Source organism: Hemitrygon akajei, chromosome 4 (assembly GCF_048418815.1).
Source record: "Hemitrygon akajei chromosome 4, sHemAka1.3, whole genome shotgun sequence".
Taxonomy (NCBI): domain Eukaryota; kingdom Metazoa; phylum Chordata; class Chondrichthyes; order Myliobatiformes; family Dasyatidae; genus Hemitrygon; species Hemitrygon akajei.
This window is the reverse complement of record NC_133127.1, coordinates 143,015,221-143,031,607: the sequence shown is the minus strand read 5'-3', so window position 1 is coordinate 143,031,607 and position 16,387 is coordinate 143,015,221. Positions and strand designations below refer to the sequence as shown.

The following is a 16,387-nucleotide window of genomic DNA, read 5'->3' as shown; positions in this document are numbered from 1 at the left end:
CGATGTTATTGGTGCTAATATGTACCAAGACTTTGAGCTGCTCATCCCCACCTCTTTAGAATGCCATGGACCCAATCCGAGTCATTCCTAACCCTGGCACCTGGAAGGCAACATACCATCTAGGTGTATCTGTCACATCCACAGAATCTCATCTATATTCCTCTAACTATGGAATCTCCTATCACTGCTGCAAATCCTCTTCACCCGTCTTCTCTTCTGAGCCATAGCACCAGACGATTGTAATTACATTGTGGGATGCATAATATTTTAATTAATGTGCAATCTTCAGTTAACTTTTTTTGGTAATTAAAGATGACATTGTCCTAGTGTCTATAAAAGGAGCTCATCACCCTCAGTATAGGGGAGAGAGTGGCTGCCAGGAGTTCACACTGGATAAGTATGGAGCTATTATTGTGTTGATGCCTTTTTATACATATTGGCATTTTTTTCACAATTTTCACTAATTTTTGTAAGTTTGATTTTGTCACACCTAATAAACACCTATGCACTAAAGTGCTAGGCAACTCCAGCCATTTTCTCTTTGGTAAAATTAAAGGTCATAACCCACATTTTTAACAAATTGTTTCCACAAAATATTTTTGAATTTTTACTTTAATTTCATTTAAAACTTTTGTTGTAATTTTGATATTTGATTACAATGATTACTTACATTCAATACTGAATGAAAACAAATACATATTTAAGAAACAAAATTCTTTACACATAAAAACAATACTGTTTAGCAAATCTGAAATCTATTTAAATGAAAAACTTAGGTGTAAGGTGCTCCTATTACTATAAAAGGCAAGAGTGAGAAAATCTTGGAAATGGAATAACATCTTTAATGTTCTCAATGCCCAAGATGCACTGCAAATAACGCTCGAACCCCAATCCGAACCCACCGTGCGGCACTGATCCAAACTGACGGATTTCCTCATACCTACAAAAGAGGAGCTGAACTTTGAAAGCAGAAGCATCACACATATCCTGGATTTTAACCACAATATATCAATCAAAGCACATAACTGTATTTGCCAATAAGCCTATTTGACCAAGTTACGACAGAATCAACTATTCTTGGATTAAAATTACAGTATTATGCATTTATTTTTAGAACTTGTACAATGTTGTCCCAGTCTCTACATAGGGAGCAACCGCTATGCATATGAATATATGATTTTGTTCAGTTGTGCCTTGAAAAGACAAATTGGAAAAAGTGAATTAAGATTCTTTTTCTGAGTTATAATGAGTGTAAAAGTAATTGAAATAAAGATGATAAACCACTCAATTCTATAATGTATGAGCTATCTAAATGATGGATCGGACAGTGTGACGCTTGAAACTCAGCTGCAGGCTTATGTAAGTGTCTATGATTCAAGGGTATGGATCTTTGCTGGGGTTAAATGGAAAATATGACAGGAAGGTATATAACAACAATATTAGTGTGCCTGGGGATCAGGAGCAGTGGGAATCACACAAAAGAGGGAATTTGGAAAATGTGGGGAAAGGAAGAAAATTCAAAATGATGAGGAAATGAAAACTAAAGCCAATGAGAAACTTAAGGCATCGTAGAGTTAGCAAGTCCTATATTTTCAATTTTACAGATAAAGAAATTCAAGAACTTTATGCAGTTATGGAAATGAGTGGAATTATGAGACTAGAAGACAACCTTTGCTATGAAAAATTTTGCTGAGAAAAGCAGTAACCCTAACCCTAATGTGCAAATTTTAATAAATATAAAGCCACCAGTGAATTTGTATAATACATTTTACCAGCATTCTTAAGCTGCAAGCATGAAAATTGTAACGGGACAGGAGGAAAGATCATGGGTATAAATTTAAAAGTTGGGATGGGAGATGATGGGTAATTTTTAAGTATTGAAAGGTAGAGTCAAGTAAGGAATTTAGTAACTTGAAATTCCTTCTGCCCCATTGCAGTTGTGGAAAGAAAAATGACTATTGGTAAAGGAATTAAAGGAGGTTTATTTTCTTCAGGCAGATGTATGAAAGAAGTGTGAATATGAACTCAATAATAAAGTTATCAACAATCAAGATCTTATGACTCCAGAGTGCAATTTTAAAACAGATAATATACTCCTGTCAGAAGTTCATGAAAAACACAACTTCAAGACTTGGGTATAAAACTACCTACTTACCATCGGTAAGTGTCTGTAAGATCAAGCCTGAAACAGAAGAAAGTGTGGCTCAATCTTTTGCTGTTTAAGTTCAGTAAATCACAACATGGTTTATTTAGACTCTAACAGAAACTTGGGAGGACATTCTTATTGCACTGTTAGAGGGGCCACTTAGTGCCAGTAAGTGACAAATGAGCTCTTGTTTGTAAGACAGTGACCAGATTCTCCTTCCTTTTCTGTGATTAACCATCACTTCATCCCGAATACCATAACCAACCCAATAAAAAAATAAACATTTGAAGGAAATTATACTGAATATCTGGTGTTCCAAGGAGTTGTCACAGTGCACTACGATCAGGCATTTCTTCAGTATGGGGCACAAACATTATCATCAGGAAAGTGCGGACTTTTATTAACAGCTGAGAAAAATCTTCTGGATCCCCTGGCCTGAAGTCATCAGCAACATCGATCTACATGAGCTACTAGTTGAAGAAGAACTAAGTTAAAGAAGATGGGAATAGATAGGCACATGCTGCATTTCACCTGGTAAGTGTTAACGTGGAATTCTCAGGGAAAGCAAAGAACACTTGGGGATGCAACCTTGAAACTCACAGCAAGAAGATGGGCTGCACAACTGGGGACAACTTGAAAGACTGGCCCAAGACAGAAGACTCTGGCAAGCTGCCATTGGGTAGTCTATGCTCCAGTGAAGGACACTGGCTTTGGTAGAGGTAGTAGTAGTCGTAGTAGTAGTAATGAAATATGTATGTCAATACAGATAGAAGTAATGCAGCCTATTATCATCATTTTACTATTATTGAGAGCAAAATCTATTTTCAAGTGTTCTTCATCAATCACCAACCACAGCCAACTCACAGTTCTGAAACGTGAATCCTTTTTAAACCATTCTGCTGCTGAATTACCCGTGTTTCGAATCATTGTCTTGTTGCATCATCCAACTTCTATTAAGCTTGAGGTGACGGACCACCACCCTGACATCTTTGTTTAAAATGTTTTGACACAATTTTGAATTCATTGTTTCCTTAACAATTGCAAACTGTCCAGGCCCTGAGATACAAAGCAGCCCCAACCATGCTTCACAATTAGGATGAGGTTTTGGTGTTGTTGTGCAGTGCCCTATTCTCTCCAAACAAAGCAGGATGCATTTCTACCAAGAAGTTAAATTTTTGTCTCATCTGTCCACAGAACTTTGCCCCAGAAGTGTTGTGGAACATCCAGGTGCTCTTTTGCAATCTTGAGATGTGCAGCAATGATTTTTTTGGAGAGCAGTGGTTTCCTTCGTGGTGTCCTTCCATGAACACCATACTTGTTCAGTGCTTTTCTTATAGTGGACATATGAAGAGACTTTTGCAAGTTCTAGAGAGTTCTGCAGATCTTTTGCTGTTACCATTCGGTTCTTTTTCATCTCCTTCAACATTGCATGTTGTGCTCTTGGTGTGATCTTTGCAGGATCACAAGGGATCTTTCAAAGGAGAGTAGCAACTGTACCAAATTTCCTTCATTTGTAGACCACTTCTCTTACTATGGACTGATGAACACTCAGGTTTTTAGAAATGATTTTGTAGCCTTTTCCAGCTTCATACATGTTTACAATTCTTCTTGTAAGGTCCTTTGAATGCTATTTTGATCGAGGCATGGTGCACATAAACAGATCTTTCTTGAGAAGAGCAGACTCTGTTAGTAACCTGATTTTGTGTGTCTTTATAGAGCAGGGCACCTCTACAACACACACCTACAATCTCATCTCATTGATTGGAACACCTGACTCCAAATAGCATTTGTAGAAGGCATTACCCCAGAGGTTCACATATTTTTTGAACTGTGATTGTTTAAATGGTGTACTCAGTTTTAACGAAAAGTACAACTTTTTGTATGTTATTAGTTTAGGCAGATGATGTTTATTAATAGCAGATCTATTGCTGTAATTCAGATGAAGATCAGACCATGAGTAATTCATCCAGAAAACCAGGTAATTGTGAAGGGTTCACAGACCTCTTCTTGCAGTTGTAGCTTCCATCAACCATGATCAATCCCTTGATAAAATGTTAATCACCTCATTTTTCTGTTCAAAGGATTTTTATTGGTCTATATCAACATTTGATATCAAGGAAACAGATGGTACCTTTAATTGTATACTGTAATAAAGAGTACAGTATAAAAGTAAAAGTATCTTCTCTGTTTCCTTGATATCCTGCTTAAAGCATGAAGCTCATAGTGACTGTTTTATTAAGATTATGATCTGACTCTTAAGTATATATGGGTTTTCTTTTACACTATACTACATGCCATGAAAATTTCAACATTTTTTTAATAGCTCTCCTCTAACTTTGACAGACTGGCAGTTTTTGTAGATATTTTGATATCTACTATGACTCTAACCCACTTCTGATTAATTAAAATAAATGTTACACAATTATATCTAAATTTTTCAATAAACAAGTGAGTTGAAAAGGAGCAGAGTGCAGGAATGGGACCTATGTTCTTAAAATGAGTGCTGGAAACATGGCTAGTTTAAAGAGAGTACAGGAAAACAGGGCCAAGGCTAGTTTATAAGGAGCGTGAGAATGGGGCCCTGTTGGGTTTATATAGGAAGTAAGGGAACAGGGTCTGGTGAATTTATAAATAAATAAGTTACCCAGTTAGCGAAATGCTGAAACATCAGGATTTGTGAATAATCAGATAGCAGGTTAATGGTATTTTATTGTTACATATTTTATTTTAAACAATAAAACACTCCACCATAACTTATTCTATTAAAACATATTGGTGAGGTGTAAGAGATTAGTAAAGCTCTGTATAAATCCCTGGGAGTTTTTCTCAGCATCTGTGACATCTCAGATGCCTCTGAGAATATTGAATGACCATAAAGGCAGTAAGAAATCTGAATCACGTGCTCCTGTTAATAAAATAAAAATAACCCATCAACATTCGCTCTGAAGTACTCAGATGGTTTCACTGCTCTAGCAAGGCTGTTTAAAAAGGATCTTATTTAAACTGCATTACCGAAAAGATCACAGAGGTCACATTAAGAGCCGAGATAGCTCTAAGATTCAATTACTGTTCACTTTGCCTCCAGGATGATAATGTATCTTTAATTACTGCATGATAAGTCTGGCAAAGGTATTATGTCTAGGTTTTAAAGAAATTTCTGTACTAACTGTAGTACATTCATGTTCATGGAGTTACAAGGTCAAAATAAGGACATTGCAAACTGCTGCAGTGCATTTATGCCATGCCATAATGGTCTGATTAGAGATAAAAAGATTTGCCTTATTTATCGTTATTTGTCACTTGTGAATTGAAGTATCAAAAAGTACTGTGAAACGTGTCATTTTGATTCAATGGCCAACACAGTCCGACGACTGTGCTAGGGGCACCTTGCAAGTGTCACCACTTCCAGCACTAACACAGCACTCACACAACGGACTATCCCTAATCATATGCCTTTGGAATAAGGGAGGACATTGGAGCACCTGGAGGAAATTCATGCAGTCATGGGGGAAATGTACAAACAGCATTGGGAATTGAACTCTGATTTATGATCACTGGTGCTATAGGGTGACTGTGCTAATGCAACACTAACGTGATGAAGAATGTAATAACCTATTAATCAATGTCCTAACCAAGTTATACTCTAGATTCAATTATTTGATCAATGTCTTTTTTCTTCATATACCTTAAGAAATTCTCCAAAATTATTGTTTGTACATGAAAGGCCACTTAAATTGACAATACAGGGCAGCCTGGTAACAAAGCCATAAGCAATGCAGGACAGTTCCAGTGTTTAGAATATGCAGGTTTTCCCTTTTTCTGCATGGGATTCTGTTAGGTGCCCTGGTGTCTTCTCACATCCAAAACACAGGCTGGGAGATAAATTGGCAACTGCAAATTACCCCTTAACATAGAGTCAATGAAGAATTGATGGGCATAGGCAACAGCTTTAGCCATGGTCATACTGGGAAATAAGAGGGATAGGACTCGTGGATTGCTGCTGACTGTCGACATAGACCCAACGGCCCCCTCATTTACTGTAATAAGCAAATATGCTGTTTTCATGTAAAATAACAGAACCCACATTGGTACAGATGATTCAAATTTGTTAGAGCAGAATACTACTACATTCAAATTCACAGAGACATTGCGTGATCAAAAGCACATTATGGACGAGGGATGAGTGAAGAGAAATAATGAGCAAATGATACGTAGTTACACAGGCAAAAATACCTCACATTAGATGGATATGATAGTGTAGTAGCCAGTACAACGCTTTACAGTACAGGCAACCCAGGTTCAATTCCCCTCGTTGCCTTAATGAGATTTTACATTCTCCTCGTGATCGCACTGGTTTCCTCCGGGTGCTCTGGTTTCCTCCACAGTCCAAAGATGTACTGGTTGGTAGATTAATTGGTCATTGTAAATCGTTCCATGATTAGGTTCATATTAAATTGGGGGTTTGCAGGCCTATCAATAAGTAAATAAGCATATATAAAATTCTGTATTCCCTAAATCTGTGCTAGAAACTCAATCTGCTGAATCACTGAAAATTTCCATTTCTCACAACTGCTTAAATATAAATGTTCTATATCATGTTATTCAGTTTTCTGTCAGAGGGAAGTGCTTGCATGAAACTGAAATGTCTAGTTTCACAGCTCCCAATACTTACCAAGGGAAAATTCCCATCCCATTAATCAGAGTTCAAATGAAATGCAGAGATGAAATGAAAGTCAGCAAACTCCTGCGTCAAACAATATCCCTTGTTCACAAATATGAAACCAGGAGTAGCTGACATTACAAATGGCACAGAACCAGGTAATACATTTGGCACAGAGGACAGAGGGAGATAAAAGTGTGTGATAAGTTTATGTCTTCCCTCAACAAGACATAAAATGCAATTTCTTCCGAAAATTGAAATGCAGCATTACTGAATGCTTGACATCTAGACAAGAACAGATTTTTTTTCAAAAAAAGGAACTAGTAGATTCTTTTGATCTTGCCTACTTCGACACTGTTCAAAATTGTCACTCATAATATTTGACTATTATTATTAAAAAATGTATATTTAATTTTCATTTTTCAATTTAAAAATCCTGTCTTGCATTCTAAGTCAGCAAACAGGCATAATTTAAAGCCTGTTTTACCTTGGGCATTACATAAACAAGTAGCTTAAAAGAATGAACACAGGTAACTGTTAAAATTGCAAAATTATTTTAAAAAACTGTATGTGACAAATATACTCCTTTTAAGTACGACATCTGGCATTTACACTTACTGCTTTAGCCGTGTTTGCAGTAGATCAAGTCGCTCCTCCCTTAAACTACCACCACACAGTTCTCCTATTCCAGGCACCAGAAGATCCACTGCTGCCACCTAGCAATGAATATCACATAATGTTGCAGTTTATAAATAGCATTTCAAATTAAAGAAAACTTAGTTATTTTCTTTTGTCTGAAAGATATTTAAATATAATTTATCCCTTACAAAAATACTTAACTAGATTCACATTAAAGAACAAATAAAGGGAGCTGGGCAGGAAGTGAAAAAGCAGGACCTCTCAGGATTGCTGCCTATGCCACATGCCAGTGAGGGTAAGAATAGGATGATAAACAAATGGATGTGTGGCTGATGAATTAGCAGTGTTTCAGATTTGTAGATCATCGGGGTAGATCTTCCGGGGAGGTAGAACCTGGACAAAAGGAATGGGGTTATATCCAAACTCAAGCGGCACCAATATACTTGAGGGTAGGTTTGCTAGAGCTTTTGGGGAGGGTTTAAACTAGGCTGGCAGGGGATGGAAACCAGAATGATAAGTCAGAGGATGGTACAGTTAGTGCAATATTAGTTGAAATGTGTTGAGTGAATGTGAGGAAGGACAGGCAGTGAAGAAGGCATAAATGCAGTCAGTTGGGTGGGTTTAATGTGAGAAGTAGTGGGAACAAGGGTGATGAACTTTCAGTATGAATCAGTACTTGGAACAATGATGTTGTGACCATTGCAGATACTTGACTGTCACAGGTCAGGAATAGCAGCTGGGTGTTCTGAGAATTAGATGTAAAAGAGTAGGGAAGTGGCTTTGCTAACCAGGGATAGTATCTGCTGCAGAAAGGGAGGACATTGTGGAAGGATCACCCACTGAGCAACACACAAAATACTGGAGGAACTCAACAGTCAAGCAATATCTATGGAGAGGAATAAACCGTAGACATTTCAGGCTGAGACCCTTCATCAACATCTGTTGACTGGTAATTCCCCTCCATAGATGCTGACTGACTTGCTGTGTTCCTCCAGTATTTTCTGTGCTGCTGTGGGTTTCCAGCATCTGCAGAATCCCATGTGTTTATGATTGTTACTGAGTCAATGTGTAGATTGCAGTAAGGTGTTTTGCAAGGCTCCCCCTGGCAGGCTCATTTAGAAACTCAGGAAACATGGGATTCAGGGACTCCTGACTACAGATTCAGAATCGGCTTCCCACGGAAGTCAAAGAATGGTAGTAGATGGAACATATTTTACCTGAAGGTTGGTGACCAGTGATGCCCTGCAGGGTTCAGGGACCCTTGCTCTTTGCAAATTTCAGAAATGACTTGGATAAGGAAGTGGAAATGTGGGTTAGTAAGCATGCAAGTGACACAAAGGTTGGTGGTGTTGTAAGTTACAAAGGGGCATTGATAGGACATAGAGCTGGGCTGAGAAGTAGCAGGTGGAGTTCAATCCAGAAAGTGTGAAGTGTCACTTTGGAAGGTTGAAGGTATAGTACCGGGAGAATGGCAAGATTCTTAGCAGTGTGGTGGAACAGCAGGGTCTTGGGGCCCACATTCGAAGATCCCTCAAGGTTGTCATGCAAATTGATAAGTTGGTTAAGAAGGCACATGGTTTGTTGGCCTTCATTAATCAGCGGATTAAGTTCAAGTGCTGTGAGGTAGTGTTGCAGCTCTATAAAACCCAGGTTAGACCACATTGGAGTATTGTGTTCAGCTCTGGTCACCACTTTTTTAAGGAAGTGGAAGCTTTAGAGAGGGTGCAGGGGCGATTTACCAGGATGCTGCTTGGGTTAGAGAGAATGTTTTACATGGAAAGTTTGGGCGAGCTAGGGGTTTTTCCTTTGGAGCAAAGAAGATGAGAGGTAACTTGACAGAAGTGTACAAGATTACGATAACAGGCATACTTGTAGATAGAGCAGACAGCCGGCCAGCAGAAACAGTTAATATGAGAGGTGATTGGAGAAATGTATAGGGCGATGTCAGAGGTAGTTTGTTTAAAATATTTACACAGGGAGTGGTAGGTGCATGAAACACACTGCCAGGAGTGGTAGAAGCAGATACAATAGGGACATTTAATAGACCCTTAGTTAGGCACATAGATGCTTTGTGTGAGAGAAGTGTTAGTTTGACCATGGAGTAAAAGGTTAGCACAATGAGGGCCTGTGTTGTGCTGTACTGTTCTATATTCTATTAGAAAATCACAACACACTGACAATTTTGTTTTCAAAACTCAGTGTTCAACTTAAATGTTCTGTAAGCTACCAGTGAAAGTAAATGTCCTGTACTACTAGTACAAGAATCAATAATTACCAAGACTGGCATCCCTCTCCCTCAGAGCAAACTGAAGACCAAATGATATCCAAAACCTTTTAAGGTTGTTTCATTGCTACCATATTCAACAATTTTGTTTATATGTTATGAGAACTGCAAGGAAATAAAATTAAGTTCTGTTTCAGAAATAAAATGGAACTTCAATAAGAATTAGACATTGGGTTCATTAGCAATTAATAGCAACAAGTATTTGTCTCTAATCATAAAACTACCACAATTCATCAAAAATAGCAAGCTGGAGGTTGATAGTTATATTTTGCAAAGAGGTAGCATAACAAAGTATATGAATGCTCAACTCCAAGATGGCTTATCTATTTTTGAATCTTCTTAACACCAAAGACTTTTTAAAAACAGTTACATTTGACTGGAGACAGAGTGCTCGGCCACCAGCCCTGCCTTTTGCTAAAGTGTTCCAAAATATCCTCAGGGCAGGGCCTCAAGATCACTATGTAACCTATTTGCCCCTGAGGCTCCCTGGCCAGGATCCAGGGGTATTGCATTTATCCCTGGCATTTATGCATATCCAGTTATATAATCCAATTATATTTATCAGCTGTGGGGAAGATTTAGTTTACAAAAAGACTTCTTATTCAGTTAGAATTTGAAAAACTAATAGATTTTAAACAATACCTCATATTACAAAGGATGACTCAGTAAGTTATGTTAAATACAATAATACTCAACATAAATCATGCTATTTCTGCTTACTGTATGTTGAGGGTTATCCTGATTATCTCGGGCATAAAAAGGCTTGATGTCATAAGGATAATTAATTATAAAAACAGGGATATTGCCACAGTGTGCCACCAAATAATTCTCGTGCTCAGTCTGTAGGTCACAGCCCCACTGTAAAAGATGACAGTCAATAATTACTTCAACACATATGTATAATGTCTAGATCAAAACAATTTAACCTACAATTGTATTAAATTTATCCATTTAATATAAATCAACTTTCAAATTTGCATAAATTATTTTTAATCAAAATATTAAGTTATCCTTTTAAATTACTGCTTTAAAACTAACTTTACATTTTCATAAAACAATGAAAGATTAAGCACCTTAAATTAACTCCTGTGCATTAAAATATTATAGTTGAAACATAACTGCAGAAAAGTAAGTCCTGCAGATCAATGTCAGAAAAATGTTATTACTATCAGCATGATTCAAATTGACTGACATCACCTCTACTCTTCTCTTTCAATGGCAAATTGCAAATTTTAACAAAGAAAATAAAGGCTAAATTATGCACTATATATGCTTCTAAAAGTATATGATACACACAAGTGTTTGGACATTAATAAATGAAGTGTTGTTTTAATAATTAATTAAAATTATCCAAGTAATTCATTAAAATAGTTCAGCTACCAAAACAAACTAAGAAAATTTGGTACGTCAGCAATTAACCTTTTTCTGTTATGGACTTCCTTATACCAAACAACTGAGACAAATGAACAATAAGTTAATGCAGGAGAGTGTGAGACAGACTCTATGAGCAGAACTAATCTACACACCCCACAAGCTGTGTCTAAAAATCTACCTACACTAGACCCCTGGATGTAATTAGGAGAGCTTTATCCAAATTGGTATTCATAGGCAGTGAATGCACTACACTTAGCATTCACAATAAAATTATTCACTCCAACATAAAATTTTAACTTCTATTATGGAAATTACATTACTGCATAATAATAGCAATATTTTATGACCAGCTTTGGTCACGAAGATTGTACAGTTACTATTATGAACAATATATTATCCAGTCTTTTTTCCCCAACAGATGATGGAATTGGATGAAATTTAAGCAACTAAAGGTTGTACATCCCAGACATTTAAACCAGCATCTACTGCTATTGATTCATGCCCTTATTCAGAAAGTGGGATTGTACTATGCTTACAGAATCTCACCAATTTACATGGTACTTTCACTGTATTTACATGGTGCCTCAAACGATCACAATGGCACATACAGAGACAATATATTTTGAATGGGGGTAGGGAGACAGGTGAAGGAAAGAATATTTTTCCGGTACTACACCCAAATACAAGGAAATTGTTAATAAATATCTTGCTTATTTTTATATCTAGCTGCACACATTATTTCAAAATACACTCATTCGCAAAAAAAGGAATGCAGAAACAAATGTTATTCAAACTGCATTAACGGGTTAAACTCTAAACGAGAAGTCCCTCAAGTAAGTGATAACCTAAACAATGCTTTTGTTTTAGCAACCCACTGTTTTAGATACTAGCTTTAAGAAATATTTTGTGTGGAAATAAACAATACATGACATGCTTTTAATCACTACGACTAAAACAGTGCGAATACATATTTGTGCCAGGTGGGTTCCAGAGAATACCTGATCAATGCATTCTCCTGTAATTCTAGAAATTATTAAGGACCAACAACTACCTTTCACCATAAAGCACTGAAAGAGGTTTGAAGAGAAGACATGAAGCCAGAGATAACAAAAAAAAGCTCTCAATATACTTCTTATACCTATAGGGCAGTGGTTCCCAACGTGGGGTGTACGCCGCACAGGGGGGTAATTTGATTTTTAAGGGGGGCAATTCAAGAATGAGTTATTAACAGTGAATTTTTTCTAGTAAGTCTGTGTGAGTATGAGTGTGTGTGCGAGTTAATACATATGTGTATATACGGTATGCAGACATAAAAATACTTGTGTGTATGTACATGTGTAATTGCGTATGTACTGTATATATAGTGTATCACCATCATTACAACCATCAAATGGCTTTCATAATTAAATTAATGAATTGACTGATGTAGGAAGGAACGAATGAACAAGTCCAAACGCGTAAGAAACTCGTAAGAGGTCGCACCAATGCTGCTTTTTGCAGTAGCTTTCGGTTCTTGGTGGTGTGAAGGTGTGTACATTGCGTCATCTCTTTTAAACGGTGTATCTGTCTTTGTATGCTGTAGAAACAAATCGGCATTGTTTTATTTATTTATTATTATTATTATTATTTTAATATCACTTAATGTTCTTCTTTTTTACAATTTCTTAGTAATTTCTTCCTCAGAACTTTAACAGTCCTTTGGTTCTTTTATTTTTCTCTTTCATGAATGCCATGTTCTTTGGAAGCTTGTTAAAACCAAGTTAATGGTCTTTTAGGCTTCCTCCAGGTGAATAGGAGTTCATTTTTTGAATAATAAGAATTATATATCACCACCGGGGGCATCAGGATTTTAGAGGTGATTAGGTGGGGCATGACCAAAAAAAGGTTGGGAACCACTGCTATAGGGTGTTAGCGCGTGGCCAAGTGGTTAAGGCGTTCGTCTAGTTCTCTGAAGGTCGCTAGTTTGAGCCTTGGCTGAGGCTTGCGTGTGTGTCCTTGAGCAAGGCACTTAACCACACATTGCTCTGCGACGACACCAGTGCCAAGCTGTATGGCTCCTAATGCCCTTCCCTTGGACAATATTGGTGGCGTGGAGAGGGGAGACTTGCAGCTTAGGCAACTGCTGGTCTTTCAAAAAAAACCTTGCCCAGGCTTGCACCCTGGAAACTCTCCAAGGTGCAAATCCACGGTCTATCGAGACAAAAGGAGGCCTACACACACATACCTATAGGACCTACAAGACCCAAATGTATACTGAGTGAGAGAAAAAAAAATCTTTTAAAACTGTATATAACAGTGAAAGAACATTTTACAAAAGCAGTACGTAAAAATTTCACACTTTAGCCCCACAACAAATTTCATATTAAGACAGTGATAAATCTGATTCTAAAATGACTGCCAAAAATGAAACTTTTTACCTTAGTAAGTTTATCAATTCCATATGAAAAACAGCCTCATCTGTTGTAGTTAAATTTTGGTTATCCAGTTGTTCTACTGCGTAAAACTAAGTGTTTTGTTACCTTGGGTTCAAATTTGAAGATTTCTGCACTTCTTTGCAAAATGTCAATTGCTTCAGTATAGGAAAGCCTAAAAAATTAAACTACAATAATTATGTTGAACATGCTTTGATATGGATTAACTTTCAGATTATTAGTACACTTAGGTCCGACTTGCCCTGACTGCCTATCATAACCATGCTAAATGCACTAGAACAAGATACAAACAGAAATTAATCACGAATGAAAAGCAAATGAACTATAGAAAAAAAAAATCACCATAGAGAAACTGAAGAAATCTTAATATATCCTTAGGGAAAAAAAGTCAAACAGGAAATACTATGGCTAAAAATTTAAATAATTTACTTACACTTGAAATGGATTTTTGAGCATCTGTTCTACTCGTTCCTATAAATATAAAAATAGAATTACTGCCTTTACAGAAAGTAGAACAATAGCCTTCCCAAAATGTTTTAAACTAATAAGCTCAGGCATTTTACAGAATTATTATTATTAACACCCTTTAGCTCACCATAGTCCCTTGTCATTTAATCAGTCCTTTTCCCCAGTCCACATATGCCCCACCACAAACCTACTCAGTTGTTCTTTTATTGCACTACCAACATACCTTTTGATATGCAGTTTCCGTAAAGCCTATTCATCCCTGGAATTTCCTATAATTCTATTCAGATGTCCTTGACCCAAACATTCAACGTCTTCTCTCGTTACTGATGCTGTTCAACCTGATTGCCTTCAGCACTTTTTTTTAAAACCAGACTGATGGTTTGATATAGTGTATATTGCAAACAATAATTGATACAATTATCAGAGTACTATGATGGAGAAAGCCAATGTTTAGGGGTAGATGGGTTCCAAATTAGCAGGCCTTTCTGTCCTTGACAGTATCCATCCAGGTAAGTGAAAAGTTTTCCTGACTTGTGCCAGACAGATAATAGTAAGAATTTGCTGAACCATACGAGTCAAACATTACAGAATACCAAGCTTATACTCTGTTCCTATAGCCATCATGTTTATTTTATTTATTTAAAAATGCAACGTAGAATAGGCTCTTCTGGCCTTTCGAGCAGCATCACCCAGCAACCCCCAATTTAAATCGAAACTAATCATGAGACAATTTACAATGACCAATCAACCAACCAGCTGGTACATCTCTGGACTGAGAAAGGAAACCACAGCACCCAGAGAAAATCCATGCAATCCAAGGGGAGGACATACTCCTTAAAAGTGACGCCAGGACTAAACGCTGAGCTCCAATATCCCAAGCTGTAGTAGCGTCATGCTAACTGCTACACTACCATGGCACCCCATGCTATTTCAGCTGCAACAGTTTCTCTGAATCAGTTTACATTCTTAGCATTGAACTATCTCAGGAACTAAACACGTTTTTAAGGAATGCATCAACATAAAATTTCTTATATTCTTTGGGAAAAGTAACAGTGAAACAATTTAACCAAAATGAATATTTCAGTTTTCTGTGTTAGACCTGATAAACCTTTACAGTACCAAACTGACAACCAAAGTTGCAAGAAAAAAAACATGAAATACTCAAAGGTTTTAAAAAATAAGCATGTAGACAACAAATAAAGTTCTAATTTCTTCATTACATCAGGGAATGTTTTGTGGGTACACCAGTGTCCAGAAGAACACTGTTTCGTTTGGTTGTTTATATGTACAGTCTGGTGTCAATAAACTTGAACTTAAAGCTGAGTGTGCAAGAATCTAGAAACTTTTGAACTTCACTGCGCAAAAGCATAGTTTCAGGAACTGTGAATGAAAGCTGACAAAAGGCCAGGCAGAAAAATATAACAACTTACAAACGTTACTATATCCTGGCATTTCTGTAAAACTTTGTGCAGAAAATAGAGACTGGAAGATGAGGTAGAACATGCAGACCTTTTGTCCTGGAGCCACATATTTGTGGAAAAGTTCAACATCTTCTGGATATTTGGAAAGAATTTGAGAAGTTACAGTCTTAAAGAGATGCTCCATCACCTGGAAGAGAAAATGACACTGTCAAAATAAAGAACAGGGAAATTCAATTTTGGTAAAATTAGGATGAAACCTCAAAGCAACTGACAAAATTAAACATATCAAAAACACACCACTTTTCCCAAATAATCTATAACTGCTGCATTTTATGATGAATTTTACATCTTCACAGTATTAACTAATCCTGCATAAATATTTTCTGGTTCAATGAAGAAGTTATTTGCAAGTCCAATATGTGAATAAATGTGCTATACACAGAATAACTTTAGAAAATTTATTGGGAGAAAGTAGAAGCTTGAATAACTATTCTGATATGCTTTTAAATAACCCCAAGGGTTATTTAAATTTATTTACAATATAGAGCACTTGTGCTCACAAGCTGAGATGAGTTAAAAACAAAAATCACTAACTTTTATTGGCGTTAATTTGTAGAAAATCACATTAATAATATTGTCAATCACAACTATCGGAAATATTGAAAGCAATGTCCATCAAACAACACAGCCCAAAGGGATATTGCAGAATATGCAAATAGTCTTCTGAAGAAGAAAAGGCCTGTGCATATCCCCAGAAGGCAGAAGTTCCAACTCTGGTTACAAATGAGGTAAAATACAAAATGCAAATCAATGTCAAAATCATGAAAACTTTGGATGCCAAAAGGAAACATACAATCTGTAAAGAGAATCAAAATCAACAGTAAATGCTTTCAAAGGTATGATGAAATCAGTGAAGGGGAAAATGAACCTATAAAAGGTAAGTATGAGTGATGCAGAAATAAA

The 16,387-nt window shown here is 36.7% G+C and overlaps 1 protein-coding gene across 4 annotated transcripts in view; it reads right to left on the bottom strand.

Moving 5' to 3' along the window:
- Positions 1–596: 596 nt before the first annotated feature.
- nars2 (asparaginyl-tRNA synthetase 2, mitochondrial) overlaps positions 597–16,387 on the bottom strand; it is a 76,601-nt gene continuing 60,810 nt past the window's right edge. For all 4 annotated transcript variants that reach the window (XM_073043457.1, XM_073043458.1, XM_073043459.1 and 1 more), the window contains 7 exons: positions 15,513–15,611; positions 13,969–14,006; positions 13,623–13,689; positions 10,450–10,587; positions 7,425–7,522; positions 2,156–2,182; positions 597–940 (listed from right to left, as the gene is read on the bottom strand). In XM_073043457.1, the coding sequence (XP_072899558.1) occupies positions 796–940; positions 2,156–2,182; positions 7,425–7,522; positions 10,450–10,587; positions 13,623–13,689; positions 13,969–14,006; positions 15,513–15,611 (612 nt within the window). In that variant the 3' untranslated portion in view covers positions 597–795. The remainder of the gene's footprint in view (positions 941–2,155; positions 2,183–7,424; positions 7,523–10,449; positions 10,588–13,622; positions 13,690–13,968; positions 14,007–15,512; positions 15,612–16,387) is intronic.